Source organism: Neophocaena asiaeorientalis, unplaced genomic scaffold, assembly GCF_003031525.2.
Source record: "Neophocaena asiaeorientalis asiaeorientalis breed wild unplaced genomic scaffold, Neophocaena_asiaeorientalis_V1.1 scaffold1, whole genome shotgun sequence".
NCBI classification, from domain to species: Eukaryota; Metazoa; Chordata; class Mammalia; order Artiodactyla; family Phocoenidae; genus Neophocaena; species Neophocaena asiaeorientalis.
This window is the reverse complement of record NW_020171981.1, coordinates 2,541,128-2,562,929: the sequence shown is the minus strand read 5'-3', so window position 1 is coordinate 2,562,929 and position 21,802 is coordinate 2,541,128. Positions and strand designations below refer to the sequence as shown.

Sequence of the window (21,802 nt, the reverse complement as noted above, 5' to 3'; positions counted from 1 at the left end):
CTGGGAAACCTTGCATGTAGAAGACACTTCTTTCTGAAGCTCACCTCAGGCCTAAGCTTACCTCTTTCCACCACAGGCCTCTAGGCCCTTCCCGGGGCAGGGCCTAGGAGGGCCCTCTTAGCAGGCAGACCCCTTAAAGTAACCGCTGGGTCTCTTCCAGGTCCTGGAGCCTTGTGAAATTCTGATGAAAAGACATGTCCATTCTCTCAAGAGTTTGCAACTGGTCCCATCATATAATTTTACCCTTTAAAGGGGCTCATGGCCTTGAGGTAAAGACTCCATGAGCAAGTCCAACTCCATTTCTGGAGGAGGAAACTGAGTCCTGGAGGGGCCAATGACTCCCCAGAATACCAGTGTGGCTTAAACACTAGCACCCACCTTTGAGTCCTCCAGACCAGACGTGGGAGGGGGTGACTCGGAGTGGGCTGCAGCCGAGAGGTATGGAGCACAGCTGCTGCTGCAGGGCCACAAGCTGGAGGAGGGGTACAGGGCACAGTGGATGCACTCTCTGAGGCTGAGATGGACCACCTAGGCTGGCTCCCCAAAGCACAGGGAGGGCCGAGGCCAGAGGTACACTGGCTGGTCGCACTCTCCAGCAGATGCCTCCAATGTCCTAAGCACTGGGGAGGGGGTGTTAAGAATGGGGGGGGGTAAAAAAAAGGCTGAAGGGGCCAAAGAGAGTGGTGCTAGCAAAATGGGTGGGGTTGCACAGAGGGGACCTGTGTCCCCACCCACTGCCTCGTATCCATCTCTCTGCCCTTCGAGGCCTCTTGTCTCTTGCCCCCAGACTCCCCCTCTTTTTGTGTCTCCCCTAAACCTTAATCCCCACAGGATACATGCCAGCTTAAGCTCAGGCTGAGGTGGGGGGATGGAGGGCACGTGTGGGTCAGACAATAGAGCCAAACGGTGGGTTGGCACCACCACAGTTTGCTTGACATCCTCTGCCCCAGGCCAATGGTGTTGCTGGTCCTGCCACCCCCAGAGTGGGCACGGAGGAGGGCAGAGGCTACAGTGGGGGGCACCAGCTGTTCCCAGCCCCAGGCTGTGAGCATGCTGTTAGTGGTCCAGCCACCACCGGAAGAAGCTGCTGTACTCAGCAGTGCGTCAGATGAGCTGGGGAGGAGGCAGTGGTCCAGGCCAGCTGCTGGCCGGTGCAGACACAAGTTGGTGTGCAGAAGGTTTGGCTGAAAGGCTCTGACCCTCTCCAGTGGAGTAGGGTCTTGATCCCTGGAGCCCCCGGCCCAGCATTTCAAGGTGTCTCTGTTTCCATCGTGCTGGTTTAAGCCACTGAGGAACCCAGGGTCAGGTGGGGGAAGAGCTGAACTGAGAGGCAAGAGATAGAATTTCTGAGACCAGTTTGACCGTTAATTTGGGTGACCTTGGGCAAGTTTCTAGTCTGCTCTGGGCCTTAGTCGCTCCAAGTATAAAAGGGGAAAGGTTGGGCTGGCTAATTTGTATGACCATGGACAAGCCACCTAATATCTCTGGGTCTCAGTTTCATCATCTGTGAAAAGGGGACACCACCACTTTCCTCACTGGGTCCTCAGAGGATAAAATAAAATTAAGTTCCTGGCATAGTTTCCCCGGTACAGTAGGTGCCTGTTTGTGTGAGTTCCCCTCTTTTTAAGACTCTGGACTGGGTTTGTGACCCCTTTATCCAGTCCCATCATCAGGGGTCCTAGGAAGGGGGTCACCCTCCTTCTGCTCCCCCTACCACCTCCAAGCTCTAGAGTCATCCCTGAAGCAGCCCAAGGAAAGCGGTTGGGGACCCAGGGTCTGGCCCCACGGGGCCTACCTTGATTTGGGGGGGCTGGAAGGCAAAGCCGGATGCATTCTGGCAGCATGGCGTTGCCCTGGCACCGCCGCGGCCCTTCACCGCTGGGGGCGGGTCGCCACCGCGGCCCCCTGGCGCCAGGCTCCCGATGAGTCATCTCAGGGCCCCACCATCCGCGGCAGTCCTCGCCGCCAACGTATCTGCCTCGGGTTTAGGGGGCTGCGGGGGCGAGTCTAATCTCGGGTGGGTATTGAGCCCCCCCGCCCCCGACCCTGGGTACGGAGACTGCTGGTCTCCGAGGGCATCTCTGGCTGGGCAGGAACGGTCCAGACGCAGAGGTGTATGCCCGCCCCCTGCGCGAGGCAGGAGCGCCTCGAACCCGAAAGTGGCCGCAGCCCCACCCTCTCTCTTTCCGGCGTCCCCCAAACCTCCTGCCCCACTTCCTCAGATCCCGCCTGGCTCAGGCTGCTTGGGTGGAAGGGAATGAGAAGGCTTGGGGACCCTCACTGTCAGGGCCAGCTGTCCCCATACCCCTCTTCTCGGAGATGAGCGCATTCTCCGATCTTCAGGCTGTCCCCTTTCCGTACCTCCACCACCCCCCGACCCCTTCCCCCTTCCCTTCCTCTAGCCCAAGCAGATAGAGCAGACAGGTTGGGACAAGAAACATTTAATTAGGAGTCTGGGGGCTCAGCGATGCCCCAGCAGACGCCTCATGCAGCCTCATGTACAGTGGGCATTGGGCCCGCCCCTGGGACATTGCTGGAGGTGGGGGGGCCCTCATGGCAGCAAACAGGGCAGTGTGGCTTGAGTACCCCTCTCTGCGAGGGAGAGGTGGGGCAGGGGCCAGTGGGTAGGAGGATGTGTCCCTCCCACTGCATGGGAGGGTGTGACTGTGCCTAGGATGGGGGGTGGCATTGGCTGGCACGATCAAGGGCACAAGAGGAGGCTCTGAGCTTGGGGGGAGAGGGAAGCTGGTACCAGAGAGAAGCAACCTGCAAGGGAGGGGTCCTCTTTGCGTGTCCCCCACCCCCAGGATGCCTACCCCCTTCCCCTCCTGGTGCTCCAACAGAATTCTTTGTCTGTCTCCCACTCCCTCTTCCTCCCAGGGCTCTGTGTCCTGGACAAGGGAGCAGATGCAACCAGAAAAGGGACCCCTGCAAAGGCAGCCCTGTCCCCTGCAGAGCCTGGAGAGAGGGGGTGAGGGAGGGTCACTGCGGGGTCAGCCCTGAAGGTTGGGTTCCTGGGGTGGGCCTGGAGAGGACTGGGACAGGAACTGAGCTTTTAGAGTCCTGACAGTGAACTGGGGGTTATTTTGAGCAGGCGTGGGCCAGTCTTTTGTTCTTAATCGGGTTTCTGTGTTCAGGCCGCTCTTGGGTGTCCTTTCCCAGTGCACAAGGGTAAGATGAGGCTGCTCTGTGGTGACTGTGCTACTTGAGGGGACAGTCTCTGATTTACCACAGCTTCCCCAGACCTCAGCCCTCCCCTCCTCTGTCCACCCAGGTTTCAAGTAATGGGAGAGATAACCGCAGAACTTTCCTGAGAATTAATGGAGTGACAGAGGTGGTGAGACCAGGATCCTCCTGCAGCCCTGAATTCCCTCCCTACCCAGAGCTGGGGCTAAGGGACCCGGGAAGGCACCTTCCCAAGGCCCCACTTCCAAAGGGGCAGCTGCAGGGTCACACACACAAAGACCCAAGCAGAGGCTCTGTGAGGAGAGGGGAGCTGTCAGGCAGGCAAAGATGCTGTGGGCAGGGGAAGGTCTCTGGAAGAGGCAGCAGGGAAGTTCCCCAGGAACTTCCTCTCAGGGCTGGACTCAGCATGGCAACGGGCTTTGGGAGTGCATGGGCACCAGGGGGTCCCACCTGGAGCTTTCCCATCCCCTCCCGCTTTCTCCTCCTCCCCACCTCCAAGTCTCAAAGCAGCAGCCTCCTCAGGGCACCTCAGGACCCATGAAATAAAACCCTCCTCAGTGCAGAAGCCTCCCAAGCCATGGTGACTGGCCCCTAGGAGAAGGGCAGAGGGAGAGAGAGTGTGGGCAGATGCCTGCTCCCCTCCTGGGGCCAGAAGCAAGGGCTGGGCACAGGCAGGGGTGGCTTCCGGGTTCTCTTGGCTCTTCTCAGATCTCGGTCAGGACGTTGGCTGGCACCAGACCCCGCTTCTTGCCGCTGCTGACGCGGATGAAGCCATCAGCATCCTTGCTCCTGCCCACGCCCACACAGATCTGAGCGGAAGAGACATGAAGCTGAGGCTTGGCACTGCCTGCATCCCTGGCCCCAAGTCCTGCTGGTGGCTCCCAGGCGGTCCATCCCAGGGGATGACGGGACCAGCATCAGATGTGGTTGGAGCCCGGGTGATGATGGGAGCAGATCCCAGGAGAGTACAGGGTACAAAACCAGGCAGTCAGCAGACACAGAGCATCACTTTGGGTCTGACCTTTGAGATCAGCTGGTCTAATGCCCCTGACAAACTACCATATCACAGAGGAGGTAACAGGGGGAAAAGGACTTGCCCACGGTTAACAAGAACCCAAAGGCAGAGCCAGCATTCAAACCCGAGCCTCTAGACTCCTAATCCAGTGTTCCTGCCCCGACTCTCTAACATAACTCAGCCCTCTGCCTGTGTTAGCTGCCAGCCCCAGTTCCCAGAGGGGAGGACAGGAGAGCCCTGCAGTCCCACTGCTGCATTTTTTTTTTTTTTTTTAACGGGAATTTCAGTTCCCGGACTAGGGGTTGAACCCGGCCACGGTAGTGAAAGCCCAGACTCCTAATCACTAGGCCACCAGGGAACTTCCCAGTCCCACTGCTTCTAGCCTGCCTTCCCTCCTGCTGCCAGGCTGCAAGCATCTTCCTCCAGGGCCCTCGCCCACACCCTTGCCGCCTCTCTCCCACGCCCACCTCTCCAGCCATGCAGGGCCCAGGCCCTCACCTGGCTCTCCTTGAGGCTCATGTAGCCCTGTTCCTTGTTCCCGGAGAAGGGTTGGCAGCAGCGCCAAACGTTCTCGCCTGGCCTCACCCGCTGCACAAAATTGGCTGGGAAGAAGCCAACCCGGTCGCCGATCTTGCCCTGGGGATGAGGCTGGCAATAAACACTCGTGCCACCCCCGACCCCCACTGCTTTCTCTAGACCTAATGCCCACTCAGAGCCAATGCTGTCATCCTCCAGATTTGGCTTCTCTGTATTTGAGCCCCTAGTCGGGTGGCTTCTGGGCTGGAAAGGGCACAAGGTGGATGGAGGAACAAGGCTGTGGCGGGGAGGGGCAAAGCGAGAGTAAGACCTGAGGGTGGGCCTAGGCCTGGCTAGGGCCGGTGGAGGAAGGAGAGGAGGTCTTTGGGGCTGTGTTCTCTGAGGGTGCGGGCTAGTGATGTCCCTACCACCCCCCACCCTCCGCTCCCCACCCTGCCAAGTCACCTTCCACCAGTCCTCGTTAGAGTCATCCACCAGCTCGATCCGGTCTCCAGGCCTGGGATGAGAGAGTGGAGGTAGCACACGGGGCAGGAGGGACCCTCCCACTCTGCATCCCAGCAGTCCTAGGCCCCCAGATCCCCTGCATGCCCCCTCAGCTGGAGGAGAGTTCTCGATGCCCTTGGAGGACCCTGAGTGACTACAGGTATGGCAGACACTCTCCAGGACAGAGGCCGGGCAGGGGGCAGGAAACACGACATTAGCACCAATCCCTCTTGGACTCTGGCACCTCTGTCTCCTCTTTGGGCTCAGTAGCCTCAAGTGTGCCAGGAGGAGGTTCCTGAAGGTCTCCCTCACACTCATGTTCCAAGGTCTGAGAGCACAGAGCCCTGAGGTTGGAGCCAGGCAGCTGCCCGGGGCGGGGACTGGGCCACTGGAGGACTTACTGCAAAGCCAGGTCGCTGTTTTCCTGGGGCAGAAACTTGTAGAGCGCGACGTAGGAGTACATGGGCCCCACATCCTTCCGTAGAAGGGGCCTGGGGGCCTGTGGAAAAGCTCTGGGTCATTGTGGGGGGGACACCTTTCTTATTCCACTACTCTCCCCTTGCCCTGACCTTGCCTACCCTGGGGGCTAGGAGATGGGGCACAGCGCTCCCGGGTCAATGACAGGGGAGGTGAAGACTGTCCTATCTGCCGTGCTTACACACCCCTGAAGGGACTGGGCCAGGGATGGAGAAGGGGGATGCTCCTCTACCTGCTGCACCCTAGAACTGCCCACCCTTGGGGCAGTAGGAGTGGACACAGTAGGCATTGGGTCAGTGGAGTGGTAACACCCCTGCCTCCCGGGCCTACTCACCCCGGCACTGCCCATCCCTGAAGACTGAGGATAAATGATGGAACAGGGATACTCCCACTCAGCACGCTGTCACCCACCTAGGGATCAGTGACAAGGAGAAGAAGAGCCCCTTCCCACCTGGCCTGCCGGGGGCTCACTGCCAGCCCAGCCTCACCTGCTGTCCAGGGCTCTTCTCCTCTGGTCCTGACCCTTCGCTCTCGGCCGGGGCTGTGAATACTGGAGATGCCAGGGTGGGGCGAGGGTGTGAGGCAGCAGGCAGCGGCCCGCACTGTGCTCCATTCCTGCCCCTGGTCCCCAGTCCCACTCACCGCTGTCGCCAGGACCCTCCTCTGAGCTGCGGATGCTGCCCTCCCCGTCCTCAATCAGCTCATCCCGCTCGCTCTAGGGACACAGAGAGGGGAGGGCTCAACCCCTGGACCCCCCACCCTCTGAGACCTCTGCCCCCGAGGCTCCCCTTTGGTGCTCCCCATACCTACCAAGCTCCGTGTGGGGGACTCAGAGGTGCTGCTGAAGCTGGAGCGGTTCATCAGAGCCAAGGAGGTTCCATAGCGCAGGGTCTCATAGACGGGGTCCACCATCCCGCTGGCCCCTACTGAGGACTCACCATCAAGGCCGGGCACCCTGCTGCCAGCCTCGCTCTGCCCTGAAGTTCTGCATCTCAGCCCTGGCTGCCCTGCTGGCTGTCCCGCTCAGCCAGCCCTAAACTGAAATCTGCACTCCTCTCACCTGCCCCTCCCAGGTCTCCCTCACTGTATGAGAGCTCCGTGTCCTCCCACGGTGCCCAGGCACAAACCTGGAGCATCCTGGACCCCTTGCCCGCCTCACTGCCTGTGTTCACTCCATCACCTCGTCCTACCTCCCAAACATTTCTAGAATCTTCTCACTTCTCTCCATCTCCACTGCTACCAGCCTGGTCCAAGCTACCAAACTCTTTCCTGGCAACCATCATGGCCTCCCAACTGGTCTCCCTGCTCCCAGTCCAGCCTCTCCAACCCACACAGTAGCCAGAATGCTCTTGTAAAAACACAAAAATTGACCTTATAATAAAGTCCAAAGACCTGTGGTTACCAAGGGGGAGGCAGGGTGGGGGAGGGATGGATTGGGAGTTTGGGATTAGCAGATGCAAACTGTTTATACACAGAATGGATAAACACCAAGGTCCTACTGTAGAGCACAGGGAACTATATTCAATATCCTGTGATAAACCATAATGGAAAAGAATATGAAAAATAATATATATATATGTATAACTGAATCACTTTGCTGTACAGCAGAAATTAACACAACATTGTAAATCAACTATACTTCAATTAAAAAAAAATAAAGAATAAAGTCCAAAGAACACTCTTAAAATGGACCCCGAGGCCCTGCACCCAGGGTCCCATCTCACCCTTTTACTCTGACTCCCTCAGTCCCATCCTCATTATCCTTTCTTTAACTCTCTGCCTCTCCCTACCTCTGGCCTGCCTCCTGTCCACACTGGTCTTCCCCAGATCCTCAGACTAATTCCCTATCTTTCAAGTCTCCCGGATGCCTTCTTTGCCTCTGTGGATGAGGTCGGTGCCGACTTTATCCTCTCTTTATTCCCTATCCTTCTGTTTCAGGCATTCACCAAATGATGGTTAATTGATGATTTATGTGATTATTTATTTCATGTCTAGCTCCCTTACTAGACCATGAGCTCCACCTTCTTCAGGGCTGTGTTCCCATGTCTAGCACAGTGCCTGGCACTTAGTAGGTGTTCAATAAAGTGTTTGTTGAAGGATGGGTGAATGAATGAATGAACTCTACATTCAGGACAGCGGCATTCAAAGAAGGGAAGTGGGGAAGAAAACCAAAACAAACAAACAAAAAGAAGAAGAAGAAGTCTGAAAACAAAAGAAGGGAGTGGTAGTAGTGCCAAGAACGGGCAGTGCCAGTGTGACTCAGGTGCTCATCTGAGGAGTGCATGGGTCTCTCATCACACCACAGTGGGATCAGGGGCAACAGTGGACACTCACCAGTGGGTGGGGACTCCTTGCTCATGGCACAGGCTGGTGGCGGCTCATGCACCAGGAGCGGGGAGCTGAAGTTGCGGCGGAAGGAGGAGGACTGTGGCGGGGGGTGGGGCAGAGAGAGGGCACAGGGAGGTCACAGCCCCTTGAGAGTTTGGCCTTCCCCAAGCCCAAGCACCATCCCACACGAGGAACCAGCCCTGCGGGGCACTCATTCCCCCACATGCCAGGCCTGGGAGCATCAGCCAGCCATCTCTGTGTGGTTCCCACTCACCGTCTTGCCTGGGCATTGCTGGTGGGAGATCTCCTCGGAGCACCAGAGGTGGACGCTGACTTTGCATGTCTTACACCGCAAACCCTGCTTGGAGTTTCCTGGGAAGAATGTGCGTTTGGCAAGAGGGGGTGGTCAAGAGAGGCTACATCGAAGGGCAAGGAGCAAAGGAGGCAGGTTAGGGCATGAGGGAGCAAGGGACTGGGCATCCTCATGCCAGCCTGGGGCCTAGCTCCGACCTCCACACAGTCAGGGTGGAACCTGAGCTGTTAGTAAACACAGCAACACTGGGTCCCCACCCACCCCCAAGGGTGCTTATGTGTCCTCCCAGAGGGAGGGACACAGTTAGGTTTAGCAGCAGCCCAGCATCAGGCAGTCAGGTCCATGGGCCACACCCACACTCACCCCGACCCCTTCTGTTGCCACCCAGGCACCTACCCACAATGAACTGTTGGCACAGCTCACAGGGGCTGGCTCGCTTGAAGACGTGTTCCTGGAAGCTGTGCAGCCTCACTGGTTTGAGTGGTGCCAGGGGGCGTGAGATCGGGCAGGGGGACAGGGCTGGGGTATGTAGGCCCCAGTCTGCAGACGCTGGTGGTGGGGAGGGAGGTGGCAGCGGGGTCGGGGGCGTCAGCAGCACCTCGGTGGGGCATTTGGGCTCAGACCCCGAGCGAAAGAAGAAGTTCTCCATGCTCTTACTTCGGAGGATGTTCTTGAGGGAAAGTGAGCGCTTGAACCTCTGGAGCTGAGAGAGGAAAAGGGGCTGTGAGCCTGGAGGGGACTGGCTCCCCGGGATCTCTCCTTGGCCAGCAGCAGCCTGAAGGCTGAGAGCCAGAGGTGAGATGAAGTACTGAGAAAGAGGCTGCCAAGTCCCAGAAGGCAGGTCACCATCCCAGGCACCCACAAGAGCCAGGCAGGGAAACTCCTCGAGCAAAGGAGCTCTGGCTGGGCAGGCACCTAATTAGGAGTGGTGGGGACTGGACAGTCAGCGAGTAGCTGCTGGTCTCCTTCAGCCAGCTGAGCTAGTCTGTAGGGGCAGCCCAGTGTTGCCAGGTTTCTCAATTTTCAAAAAGAAATCTAGACTTTGTTTTTTAAAAATATTTATGGGGCTTCCCTGGTGGCACAGTGGTTGAGAGTCCGCCTGCCGATGCAGGGGACACAGGTTCGTGCCCCGGTCCGGGAAGGTCCCACATGCCGTGGAGCAGCTGGGCCCGTGAAACATGGCTGCTGAGCCTGCGCGTCTGGAGCCTGTGCTCCACAACGGGAGAGGCCACAACAGTGAGAGGTCCACGTACCGCAAAAAAAAAAAATTTATTTATTTATTTGGTTGCATTGGGTCTTAGTTGTGGCAGGCGGTTTCCTTAGTTGCAGCTCACCAGCTCCTTAGTTGTGGCACATGGGCTCCTTAGTTGCAGCATGTGAACTCTTAGTTGCAGCATGCATGTGGGATCTAGTTCCCTGACCAGGGATTGAACCCGGGCCCCCTGCATTGGGAGTGTGGAATCTCAACCACTGAGCCACGTGGGAAGTCCCTAGACTTTTTTTTTTTTTTTAAACATCTTTATTGGAGTATAATTGCTTTACAATGGTGTGTTAGTTTCTGCTCTATAACAAAGTGAATCAGCTATACATATACATATATCCCCATATCTCCTCCCTCTTGCATCTCCCTCCCACCCTCCCTACCCCACCCCTAGACTTTTTGTTTATAAAAGTAATTTTTTAATAAAAAATATTAATCCATTTCATGAACTTATGAAATTTACAATCAGTTAAGAGGGACTTCCTGGTGGTTCAGTGGTTAAGACTCTGTGCTTCCATTGCAGGGGGCACAGGAAGATCTGCACGCTGCGTGCAGCCAAAAAAAAAAAAAGTCAGTTAAGAAATCTAGAACTTTATGTGAAATTGGATAGAAACAAATTCAAGAGGTTTTATTTCCTTTTTAATTTGCAGAAATGGTAGTATACTATTTCTCCCGTGCCTTGCGTTTTTCTTGGAAATCATTCCATACAAATACACAGAGTTTCACCATTCTTTTTGTACGGCTGCACAGGAATTTCACTGAATGGATGTACCATTTACTCGACTTAACAAAATAATACTTTGGGGGCCAAAACACACCAGGTCCTCGGTCCTTGAACAGGGAGTGGGGGAGTGGTCACCCTGGACCCTCATCCTCAGGGCTGATTCTCCCTCCAAAACACCTCTCCAGTTCATCCCCCTGTAACACCTCAGCACCCCAGAGCCCTGCCCTGGTTCAGGTTCCAGCACCCTGTTGGGTCAGGGCCATAGCTCTTTGCCTCCACCTTGCCCATCCCCACCTGTTCTCCATGCACCTGCCAGGGAGGTGATCCCTGACTCCGCAAAAAACCTTTCATGGCTCCTCAGGACCCAGCCAAGGCCCCTGTCCCAGCCATGAAACTGCAACTTGGACAAACCTGCCCTTCCACCCCAGGCCCTCCACCTGAGCCCAAATGTGAGGACTTGAACTCAACCGTGTTTCATGCCTCTGAGCTTTTTACATGTTTGTCCTCTTTGCCTTATCCAGTTATTTCCCGCTTTCTTCTTCAGGGTTTCCTGTGATTCTTCCTTCTCTGGGAAGCTGTCTCTTCTTCTGCAGGAATTCCTTTCAGTGGGACCACTCCCTCCTCTGGTTGGCTGCATCTGGATGGGCTTCCATGATAGCTCCGATCAGGTTTATGTTGTCATTTACTTCTCACTCCTCCGGGAGGCTGTGAGCCCCTGGAGGGCGGGGAAAGTTGCTTCAAATCCCCAGAATGGGCCTCAGCACATAGTGGGTGCTCAGTCAATGTTTGTGGAATAAATGATGAGCAAGTGGAATCCTAAACAGAGCACGTGCTCTGGAGCGCACGGTGGATTCTGTGGTGAGGCCAGAGTTATTCCCATGGCTCACCCAAACACACCCTTATTCTACCCGGAGTGAGATCTGGACCTCTCTAGTCAGACCCCTGCCCTACTGCCCTCCTGTTGAAAGCCCTTACCCCTCCCATCCCTTTCTACCAGTTGAAAAGAGAAACGGGTGGAGGTGGGGGGCAGAGGCCTGGCTCTAGGCAGGGAGACTTGGCCAGGGTTCCCAGCTGGGACACCAGGCAGCCTGTGGGCCAAGGGAATGGAAGTGGTGGCCCCTCTAGCCCTAGGGAAGCCAGCAGGCCACATGACAGAGGGGAAGGCAGAGGGGGAAATGTTTGGGCAAAAGGCGGGCCCCGGTATGCCAGCTGAAAGGCCAGAGCCCTAGGGGGACTGGCATGCTGAGTTGCTCAGCTCCTTCCAAATCCAGCTTCCTGGCCAGCACCGTGGGCTTCTTTGTGTGTCTCTGAGAAGCAGGGCCCCGGGCCCCAGCTGCCTGGGCATTGGGGCAGAGGTCGAGGCCCAGAGGGACAATTAATTAGAACACGAATATGTTCTATGTGGCTCTCGGGGCTCTGACAGGCCCAGAGGGGCGGGTGAACCACCCACTGCTCTGCACAGGGGCCGTGGGCACAGAGCACAGGAGGTCTCTGGGAGGATGTGCTGGGGGGGTGGGGGCAGAACGCAATCTGCTGCCTGAAGGCAAGTTACTTCACTTCCTCTCTCTCTAAGCTTCAGTTTCCCCACCTCCAAGTCAGGGTTAGATGCTCTCTAAGCAGTACAGGCTCAAGTCCCCAAAGCAAAACCTACACTTATGAACATAATGAGGGACCGGCATTGTCAGAGTCCTGGAATTGATATGCGGAATCTCATTAACCCTGGCACTACCCACTGAGGTGGTGACGATTATTGGCCCACTTTGCAGATGAGGAGCTGAGGGGGTTAAATCACTCACTCATCGTGAGTCCGCAGCTGCTAAGTGGCAGAGCCGGGACTTGAACCAGTGGCTTTGGCTATGGAGCCCAAGTGACCAGGAGCACCCTGCCTTGGCCCTCAGCTCTGGCCCTCAGTTGTGCCATGGGCTTGTCATGAAATGTAGGGTTAGAAGGGACTTGAAAGACTGGGCACATAGAGCAGTCCCCACCCCGCACTGCTCTGGCCACGTCCCCTCTGAATTATTGTCTGACTCTGTTGGTCACCTCTTGTGACGGCAAGCCCATCCTCTCTTGGGACAGTCATTCCATCTTTGGGCAGCTGCAATCGCTGGAAAGTGCTTCCCTATTTAGAGCTGAAACCTGCCTCCCTGCCTATCGGCCCTTGTCCCTCCCTTGGCTCCAGGAAGGGATACTCCCGCTTACACACATCAGTTCTTCAAATATTTGAAGACATCAATAATGTTCCCCCCTCCTGAGGCCATTACTTCCAAAGTAATCCTCACAGGATGAGATTTCAAGCCTCCCTACTCTCCAGCCTGTGCCTTTTCCTGGTCCCCGCCTGGCCTCAGTGCCAAGAGCCACCTCTGCAGGGTACCAAAAGCCTCTGGAACAGAATGTTCCCTACCACCAGGGCAGCCCCAACTCTGCCCCAGATCCCAGGAGGGTGGAGAAGTGGGAAGGAATGCCACCTGGGGTGGCTGGCAGATGTCAAGGGCTGTGGCTGGAGGGCAGATGACGTCATCTCTGCCAAATGGCTTAATGCCTGCCCACACCAGAGACATCTGGCTTGGCCACCCAAGCCTCATTTGGGCTCAGCCTGGCCAGGTATTTCCGTTCCTGGGACTCCTAGTTCCCAGAGAAGACCTTTCTCTACCTCCCCACCCTCTATCTTTTTGGTGCCCCCACTGTCCCAGGACCCATTCCCTGGCGTGAGAAGAAGTCACCATATACCCTGGCAAGCTGGCCCACCTGGACCCCATTCCCTCCCAAAGCACCAGGAGCTTGTCTGGCTTGGAGCCTGGACCATCAGACCTGTTATTCTGAATCCCCTCCTGGAGGCAGGACCTGGCCTGCCTGCCTCCTCCCCACCTCTCCACACCCTGGACAGTCCTTTCCTTCCTCAGTTCCTGCCAGCTCCTGAAATGGCACTAGGCAGCTGGCAGAGGGTGGTGGCAGATGTGACACAAGCTGACTCAGATGGCAGAGCTGGCATGGCAGGGTCTTTCCAAAGATGGCACCAAAGGGGGTGATGGCAGGCCCTATGTAGTAGGATGGGATGGGGACCCAGAGAGGGCGATGCTGACACTAGGAGGGTGGCTGAGTAGCTTGGGTGCCGGAGTGATACCCGACTTTAGGGTGAGCAGGAGGCTGGACTTGGGCTGGCAAGAAATCCCCAGGGAGCCCCAAACACTGATGAATAGGTCTGGAATGTTGACTTCACTGCCTAATGAAGACAAGTACACCAGCCACCTCTGTTGTACCTGCCTCAAACTGAGCTGGGTGGGCAGCACCGACCCTCTCCCTTCCTCTTCTCCACCTCTACAGTCTGAAGACAGAAGCTACTTTAGGACAAGTTGAGGTGGCGGAATGGAAGGAGGCTGGCAAGTGTTCTGAATCCTCTCTCTGCCCACCTCTGCCCTCCTGAGTACCTTCCCCCAGACCTGCAATCCAGCCTGTGTTGTTATTACTGAGTCCTTCATAAATGAGGTACAGGGGAGGGCGGCAAAGGGGCAGGACTCCAACTGGCCTGGCACAGAGGGACCAGGTCAGGTGTACACTCCCATTCCTTCCCTGCTCCTCAGATCTCCATGGCTCAGACCCAGAGGTGATGGCATGGGACAGTCCTTGGGCTGGGAGGAAGGAGGTACAGACCTGCCAGGCCCTGACCACCCCTCCCCACACAGCTGAGCCTGCAGCCTGCTGACGGCTGAGGCAGCACTGCCCAGCCCTCCTGCCTGCTCTGGAGAACTCTTAAGGAGGGGGCTGAGTGGCCAGGCCGTGGTGTGGGAATCAGGGAAGGACCTGGGAGGCCCTCAATCCCCTGGGAAGCAAGCAAGGAGTTTGTATGTGTCTGTCCCGGGTGACTAGAAGGCAGCTGTGAAGCTCAGGGGCGCTGGGACTCAGGATGGGGCTCAGTTCCCTCAGGATGGGGATCTTCTGCTTGAAAGAAGCTGTCACAAATATTCCAAGCAATATTCTGCCCCCCAACACCTCATTCCTTTCCCAGTAGACTTGGCTCTCTGAGGGGGAGGTAACTCTGTGGTCTGAGAGCCCAAGGTCTAGTTCTCAGAAGGGAGCAGGAGAAGGTCAAGTGTGAATCTGAAGACTTGGCTGTGGAGACCCACTGGGTCGCTTTGGTTTAGGCATGGGGAGCCTACCTGGGGTGCCTCAGCCAGACACCAGCCACCCTGGTCCTACTCATCTTCCCTTGGTCACTCCCTTGAAGACCTTGACCTTGAATTAACCTCATATCCTGGGGGCGGTCAAGACAGAATTAGGAGGAAGATGGGCATTGGAAAGAGCTATAGATGAGCCAGTGATACCAGGGGGGGCCAAAGACCCCACCCATTTCTGGTCCTGGCTGCCCCCCTCCTCATCTGGGTAACAGAAGCCGGGTGGGAACAATTTACCAGGGTGGAAAGGGAGAGAGTAGTCTGGGCCTGAAATCTGGGGCCGTGGGGGGTGGGCAGAGAGAGCACTGCCCCTTCTTCTCTCCCCATCCCCAGGTCCCCAGCTCAGGTCGCTTCCTGCAGAACTTCTTGCGGGTCAGCACCTAGAACTCGGGGAGGGAGCAGGCAGAATAGAGGCGTGGGGGTGGGGTTGAATGTGAGCAGTGTTCTCCCCCATCCCACCGCCTTCAGCGCCAGGAGTCTGGGCTCCGCCTGACTTCCTTGGGGAATAATTTATTCATTGTGACTCCCGCAGGAGTAGCAATCATACATAATTAGGGTTAATTATGACATTCATTAATTATGATGACTTCCCTTTTTGTTTCTATCAGCTCCCCGCCCCCCTCCCCGGCACACGGCCCGCTGGCGTGGGCTGCCTGTCTTTCTCATCCGGAGCCGCAACAACAGTCCCCGGGTCCCCGCCAGTGATGGCCCGCGCTGCAGCAGCCCCCAGCGCGAACTCGGAAGCTGCGCAGCCCCCGGCCGCGGCCTCACGTCCCCGAGCCTAACCCGGTTGGGAGGGGGCGAATGCAGGACTGCGGCGGGTCAGAGAGAGACATCTAGAGAGACTCTGAAATAAACACACTGAGACGCCGAGAGGACCCGAGAGACGCACACAGAGAGATACCAAAACAGAGACAAACAGGTTGTAGAGACATTTTCAGAGAGACACAGGCAAAGAGAGAGGGACAGACAGAGACCTGGCGGACACGGGAGGGGTGCGCCTCGCACGCACACGCGGGCGAGTATACCAGCCCACACCCGCTACACACCGCTACACACTGCCTCCGCCTTCGCTGCGCCGACTCCCTCCAACAAACCCGAGTTACATACAATCTCCCTGGAGGGTCGCGGTGGAGCGTCCGCTCATCACGCGCGCAAGGGCGGGTCGTGCTTGTGTGATGGGGGCTCCTTGTGGCCCCTCGTCACGAACCCACTGCCCCCGGGTCGCCGCGCGGAGCGTTAGGGACCACACGGGCCCCGCTACTGTGACCCCAGGGCACCCGAGGCCACAGTGGCAACCGCATCGGGAGGAGGGCGCCCGGGCTGGGGGCACACTGGGCAGGGGTCCAGGCCTCGCGCCTCCCGAGTTACCTTGGTTTCCTGGAGGGCAGAGACGGTCCCCGGGGGGGTGTGGGTGGCCGCGTCATCCGGTTCGTTCTCCTTCTCGCTCATTTCGGTCATGGTTAGGCGAGAGGGTGCCGAGACCCGACGGCAGCCCGGCTGGAGGCAGGCTGAGGGTCGCAGGCGTCTCTGTGGGACCCTGAAGCCCTTCTCTAGAGACTGCCCCCCAACGAACCCCAGGAGAAACCCGCCCAGGCAAAGCACCCCCCCACACACACTCCCGGGTGCTGGCGGAGAAAGTTCCCGGGTTCGTGGGTGAGAGGAGGTAATTACACGGAGCCGCGGGAGCAGGACGACCCCAGAAGTGAGGACCAAGGATGCTGCTCCGAGCGAGGGGAGGAGGGAAATGGGGACTCGGGGATGAGCCGAGGGAGGGAGCGATGGAGCTTGTCAGTGTCCTGGGGAGGGGCTTGGAGGGTAAAGAAGTGGAGGGAGCAGTTTCACCTGAAAAACCCGGAATTGGGGGCGTGACAAGGTTGAAGGAAGCCTCAGGAGATCACATTCGAGTCTGGAACGGTTGGGGGGGAATAGAAATAGGTTGGATCTGCAGAAGGATAGCTGAAAGTGAGATAAAGGTAGGACTTCCTGATAGCGACGTGAAGAATGGGGACACTTCCGCCCAATTAACTGGATGTCTCTCTGCCCTGGAGACACTCTCCCCAAATGTGTCTCTCCTCGGACTACGTAGGGGTTTCCTCAGCAGGGAATGGACAAATGAACGTCATGTGTCAAAGGCCAGCCCTGTCCTGGAAAGCAGGACAACTATATTGTTTTCCAGTCTTGTTGCCTGGACTTCAGCAGAGAAGAGGCCTCAGTCCCCACACTTGAGGTCCCCAAACCTCTCCAAGACATGCCCCCTCCTAAAGATCCTACCACAAATGGAGTTAGATGGGGGTAGGGAGAGGTGAGGGGGAAGAGGTTTCTTACCCTCCAAGGTGTCCTCTGTCCACTTGGCCTGAAGCTAATGCATGTCACCTACCTGCTATTTCCCGAACTTCCCCTACCTCTCCTCCTGCCTCTTCTGGTCCTGATCAAAAGGTCTAGCTTCACCTCTGGGCCTATCCAAGAAAATGGAGATAGGTTGGAAGTTGAGAGAATCCTTCCCTGGGTGTGAGTGGAGAGACTTCTGGGTCTAAGTCTCCTTCCTCCTCATCTGCTGTGGGTGATGAGATGAGAGGTGGGTGGCACTCAAGAGGGTCCTGCCTTTATGCCAGCCCTGGAGGAGGGGCTGAACCTAGTGTTCCCTCCTCTGCCCGCCCTCACCCCATGCACCTAGCCATTCATGCCATCTATCTCCTCCTGAGGATGAGCTCACCGGTGGAGCACTGCTCAGGTTACTGCGTCCAGGAATAGAGATTTATTTGCCACTGGCAGAATTAGGACAAGGGTGGACGGGAGGGTTTGTGGTAGTAGGGGCTTAGTCCCCTCCCCCTCCAGATCCACACACTGCAGACTCTCTGAGTGCTAGCTTTCCTGAAAGGAGTTTGAATAGAACTTGGCCTCAGCCCTCAGACCAGTTTCCCCAAAGGCCCATTCATAACCTACTGCTCCCCTCTGAGGGCCACCCTCCTCCCTCCTGCCCAGCACAGGTCAGCCCAACGACCCCTCCCTAGGCAGCTCAGACTTAGAAATGCTTGGAGCACCTGAGATGGGGTCATCAGCCCTCTATCCCTACCTGTCCTGGACTGGAGCAAACAGGGGCTTCATCTGTGTTTGTGAGGCCTCCTGCGGGGAGGTATCCCTGTTTCCCTCCGAAGAGAAGAGGCTCTGGGTTCCTTCGAGTCCAGTACCTGTGTAGTCACTAATTCACTTGACCCTGGGTAGATAACTTTTAAAACCTTGATTTCTTCATCAGCAGAATGGGGATTGTTCCTACCTCACTCCCGGGAGAATGAATGAGACAGTGTGGTACACCACTTAGCCCAGAGAAGACAGGCACAGAAAGTTCATATTCTTCTTTCTCTCCTTTCTTCTGGGAGATTTGTCTCTTCCGAGGTCTTTTTCTGAGGTAGAGAGAAGAACAGCTTCCTTCCCTCGCATTCCTCGGCTGCTTGCAGCCCGCTACTCCATGAGGGAATTGACCCAGGAGACTCTGACTAGACGTGGGAAAGAATTCCCAGGGGAGTCAGTGGGGCAAGGCAGGGAAGTCGGTGGGCCCTGATGCCCATCTGGTCTGGGTTTTAGAAATCTGAGGTGGGGCAGCTGTGGAGGAGGCAGGGGGCTGGATCCCATGACCTCTGGATGTCCTTTCAGGCCTGTGGCCTTCCTGTTTCAGAGCGGTCTTTAATGATCTAAGTCTGAGTCACTGTCTCAGTGCCAACGATTCCCACTGCAGTGGCTCAGAGATGGGGCAGGAGCAACTGGGCTAGCTTCTCTGGGAGGAACATCTTAGATTTGGAGGGCAGAAAGCAGGGGTTGTCAGAGCAAGTGGCAAGGTGGTCCAGGAGGATGAGTGGCAGCCGTACTCTCAGAAGGGCTCTCAGACCGGACGTCATAATAGAACTACCAGGGGGCCTCTTACTAGGAGAGCTGAGTGAATGAGCATGGGCGCTGGGCTCTCGGGAGCCTGGGGACAGAGGGATGGATGGAGGGATGGACAGATGGCTTCAAATCTGCATATGGCACGATGTCCAGCACATTAAGAGCACCTGGTCCTCATCCTGGTCTGCCCTTTTTTCCTGCTCTGTGACCTTGGGCAGAGAGCTATCCGTCTCTGGAGGGTCTTTGGTTTCCTTGTCTTCTGATTGGCAGAACTGGACTAGATTAGTTTGAAATGGAGTTGGATTAAATGGGGGCAATAATTGTATATCTCTTAGTGTTCTTTTGAGGATTAAATGAGTTAACATATGTAAAGAGCTGGACAGAGTAAGTGCATGATAAATAGTTATTATTATTATTTTATTTTTAAAAAATATCAAGGAATCTTAGGACTTCCCTGGTGGTCCAGTGGGTAAGACTCTGCACTCCCAGTGCAGGGGGCCCGGGTTCAATCCCTGGTTAGGGAACTAGATCCCACATGCATGCCGCAACTAAGAGCCTGCGTGCTGCAACGAAGATCCCTCGTTCTGCAACTCAGACCCGGTGCAGCCAAAATAAGTATATAAATAAATAAATATTTAAAAAAATTTTTTTAAGGATTCTTAACCTTGGGCTTGTAGGTAAGTTTCAGGGAGTTCGTGAACCGCTTGAAGCTGTATCAAATTTTGGAGGATAAGCATTTTCTGGGGGAGAGTCCAGGGCTATCATCTGCTCCTCCGAGAATCTTAGATCCCCAAAAGATTGAGAACCACTGGCCTAAATGACCCAGGGCCCCTCCACTAAGGTGTTGAGATTCTCTAATGTGAGGGATTGCCTCTGCCATAAGGACTGACCTATTTTCTCCCACAAACACCTTCAGTTCAAGCCCCTCCCTGCTGTGGCCTCTGCCCCCATGGGTTACCAAGGACAGCCCAAGCTGAGCGCATGAGTGGCTGGCCTCTCCCTCCAGCTTTAGAATCGGGGCTCCTAGGGTAGGGGGGGTTCATCATGGTTGAGGTCAAGTCTGGGTTCTCATCTCCCAGCTGGGGAGAAGAAGAGGACCCAGCCCCAGTGGGGCTGGGGATGCCGAGAACACAGTGAAAGGTCTGCCTTGCCCAGTCTCCCCTACGTCCCTCTGCCAGCCCACCCCAGGGCCTCAGAGGCAGATACCGCTCTAATGAGCTAAGGCCCACGGCAGGCATCGGTAATTATGATTTTACAGAAATACAGAAGGCTCTTATGCAAGTGCCTGACATACTTCCTGGCTGTGGCATCTGCGACAGCCAGGTCCCCAGAGGCTGGAGAAGGGCCCCTCCACCCCCTGCTGCCAACAACCCTTGGAGCTTGGGACACTGGCATAGAGCCGCCTTCCCACTGCCTGTGGCGCTGTCCCTAACACGCCCTGGGTGAGCTGTTCCCTCTCTCTGTGCCCCAGGCTCCCTGGAGGGGAACAACATGGGCTCCAGTGTGTGCACCCCTCTCCCTACCCTGCCAAGTCGAGGCTGTCCAGGAGACTTGTTTCCATGGGAGGGGGATAATGGTTTTGGGGATGTTTCCCTTTCTCTCAGTAAGAAAACCTCTCTTTCCACAAAGATGTCCCCTTCTATTCTATTTCTTTTCCCCTTGAGGCTGGGGACATAGGGATGACAGCAGCCTGTGGAGGGGGTCACAGCCCCTGGCTGCCCCTCCCCAGGCCCTATGCCAGTTTGCCCACCCCCATCTCCCATGCCTCTGATAGTGTCCTGAAGCCATCCCTTTCTCTCCCTGGTCCATTCCCCATACCCACCCACAAAGCATCTGTTACCAAGGTAACAGCAATGTCATCACTTTGGGGTGAGCAAGGAGGTGGAGCCCAGTGGATGGGATGGGGCTGTTAGGGGTTAGAATTTTAGAGATATGAGCACTTAGGGCCCCCAAACTCTTAAAGGAGGATCTTTGGCTGCAGAGGGGCCCTGGGCACAGACTGGGCTGCAGGGTGCTGCTGAGAGCTGGTGGAAAAGAGGGAGGATGAAGTCTGGAAGCAACTGGATCTGGGTGTGAGGGGTGAGGGTGACTGGCTTACTAAGTGGGAGAAGCGTGAGGGTGATGATGCCAAAGAGATGTCGAGGCAGGGAGTATGGAGCCTGCCTGCTACTCCTCCTTTGGGATTCAGCTTGTTAACTCCTCCTGGGGAGAGGTTTTCTGGCTGGGAGAGTCTAGACCCAGTGGAAACAGCAGCTGGGGATCCTGGGGCCAGCCTGGGTCCACACTGCCCTCTGCAGACTACACAGAAAACAACGTTGGATGTCTTCCAGGGAGGAGTGTGTAGGTGGGGCCTTTGAGGGTCTACATTTGAGACATCTAAACCATGTGGTCCTACTAAGTGCCTAGAGAGGCTCTGGGCACCCGGGGTGCCAGTTTCCTGCATTTGAGGCCCTCCTGTAAATCCTGACCCAGAGAGTGCCCTCCTGCCCAGAGGATCCCTCTGAGCAGACTTGGGGATAGGAAGCAGCGGGGACAGAGATGCACCTTCAGCTGAGTTGACAGAGGCCATCAAGAGGACTAGAAGGCAGAGGGGCCAGAGTATTCTAGGCAGATGCAACAGCCTGGGCAAAGGCACAGAGGTGTGAAACAGAGAAGACTGTTCTGGAAGTTGCCGGTAAGCAAGGGAGAGAGGGAGTGGTGACAGGGAAAGGCAGAAAAAGGTGGACAAACAGCCTTGGATGCTGGGCCAGGGAGATGCGTTTTCCTGCACAAAAGGGCTTCTCAAACTTGCTCATTGGAACCCAGGTGAACCATCCAGGGGTACCATGGAGGCATGCGGGGCGGGGGGCAGGTAGGCAAAGTGGTTCACTCAGAACTTGAAAGGAATTTAAAAACATGTCTCTAGGGCCCTAGCGGCGCAGTGGTTGAGAGTCCACCTGCCGAGGCAGGGGACACGGGTTCGTGCCCCGGTCTGGGAAGATCCCACATGCCGCGGAGCGGCTGGGCCCGTGAGCCATGGCCGCTGAGCCTGCGCGTCCGGAGGCTGTGCCCCGCAACGGGAGAGGCCACAACAGTGAGAGGCCCGCGTACTGCAAAAAATAATAATAATAAATAAAATAAATAAATAAAAACAAGTCTCTATATTAAATGTTTGTGCAAGCCTGGCGTTTGAGTCCAAGAATATCTAATCTATACTCATATCTTTGAGTCCAAGGACTGTAACCCGGTGGCCTGGGTTCAAACCCTGGCTGTGTCTTCTCTTAGCTGTGTGACCTTGAGATAGTTACTTAACCTCTCTGTTATATAAATAAACCAACAAATGATTTTAAGCACCAACTATGGTGTGCCACAGATGCCCTGGAATATGGGCATGGTTACCCAGGTGTTTCCATAGCCCAGCTTGAGAAAAGCACTGCGAGTGATTATG

General features: G+C 56.2%; 1 protein-coding gene across 5 annotated transcripts; it reads right to left on the bottom strand.

The window, feature by feature from the left end:
* Nucleotides 1-2,829: 2,829 nt before the first annotated feature.
* On the bottom strand, nt 2,830-16,275 carry STAC2 (SH3 and cysteine rich domain 2). 5 transcript variants are annotated; one of them, XR_003003210.1, is made up of 12 exons: nt 15,865-16,275; nt 8,736-9,042; nt 8,301-8,398; nt 8,033-8,123; nt 6,509-6,624; nt 6,341-6,413; nt 6,187-6,248; nt 6,033-6,109; nt 5,623-5,720; nt 5,183-5,234; nt 4,700-4,837; nt 3,873-3,995 (listed from the first exon to the last, which is right to left on the bottom strand). XR_003003210.1 is itself a non-coding variant. In XM_024744569.1 (11 exons), the coding sequence occupies exons 1-11, from the start codon at nt 15,952-15,954 to the stop codon at nt 3,902-3,904; spliced, it is 1,158 nt and encodes a 385-aa protein (XP_024600337.1). In that variant the 5' UTR covers nt 15,955-16,275; the 3' UTR covers nt 2,830-3,901. The 5 variants fall into 5 exon arrangements, 4 of the variants coding, with proteins under 4 accessions (XP_024600337.1, XP_024600323.1, XP_024600328.1 ...); XM_024744569.1 differs by lacking the exon at nt 4,700-4,837 and having other exon boundaries at nt 2,830-3,995; XM_024744555.1 differs by lacking the exon at nt 6,033-6,109 and having other exon boundaries at nt 2,830-3,995.
* Nucleotides 16,276-21,802: the final 5,527 nt, after the last annotated feature.

What these genes read in the sequence shown, in the direction of transcription:
- STAC2 (XM_024744555.1), bottom strand. Translation starts at nt 15,954, where the DNA reads ATGACCGAAATGAGCGAGAAGGAGAACGAACCGGATGACGCGGCCACC. An exon ending in GTGCCAACAGTTCATTGTGG is followed by an intron (nt 8,399 to 8,735) that starts GTAGGTGCCTGG and finishes CATTCTTCCCAG; the next exon opens with GAAACTCCAAGCAGGGTTTG. An exon ending in CAAGGAGTCCCCACCCACTG is followed by an intron (nt 6,625 to 8,032) that starts GTGAGTGTCCAC and finishes GTGAGTCCTCAG; the next exon opens with TAGGGGCCAGCGGGATGGTG.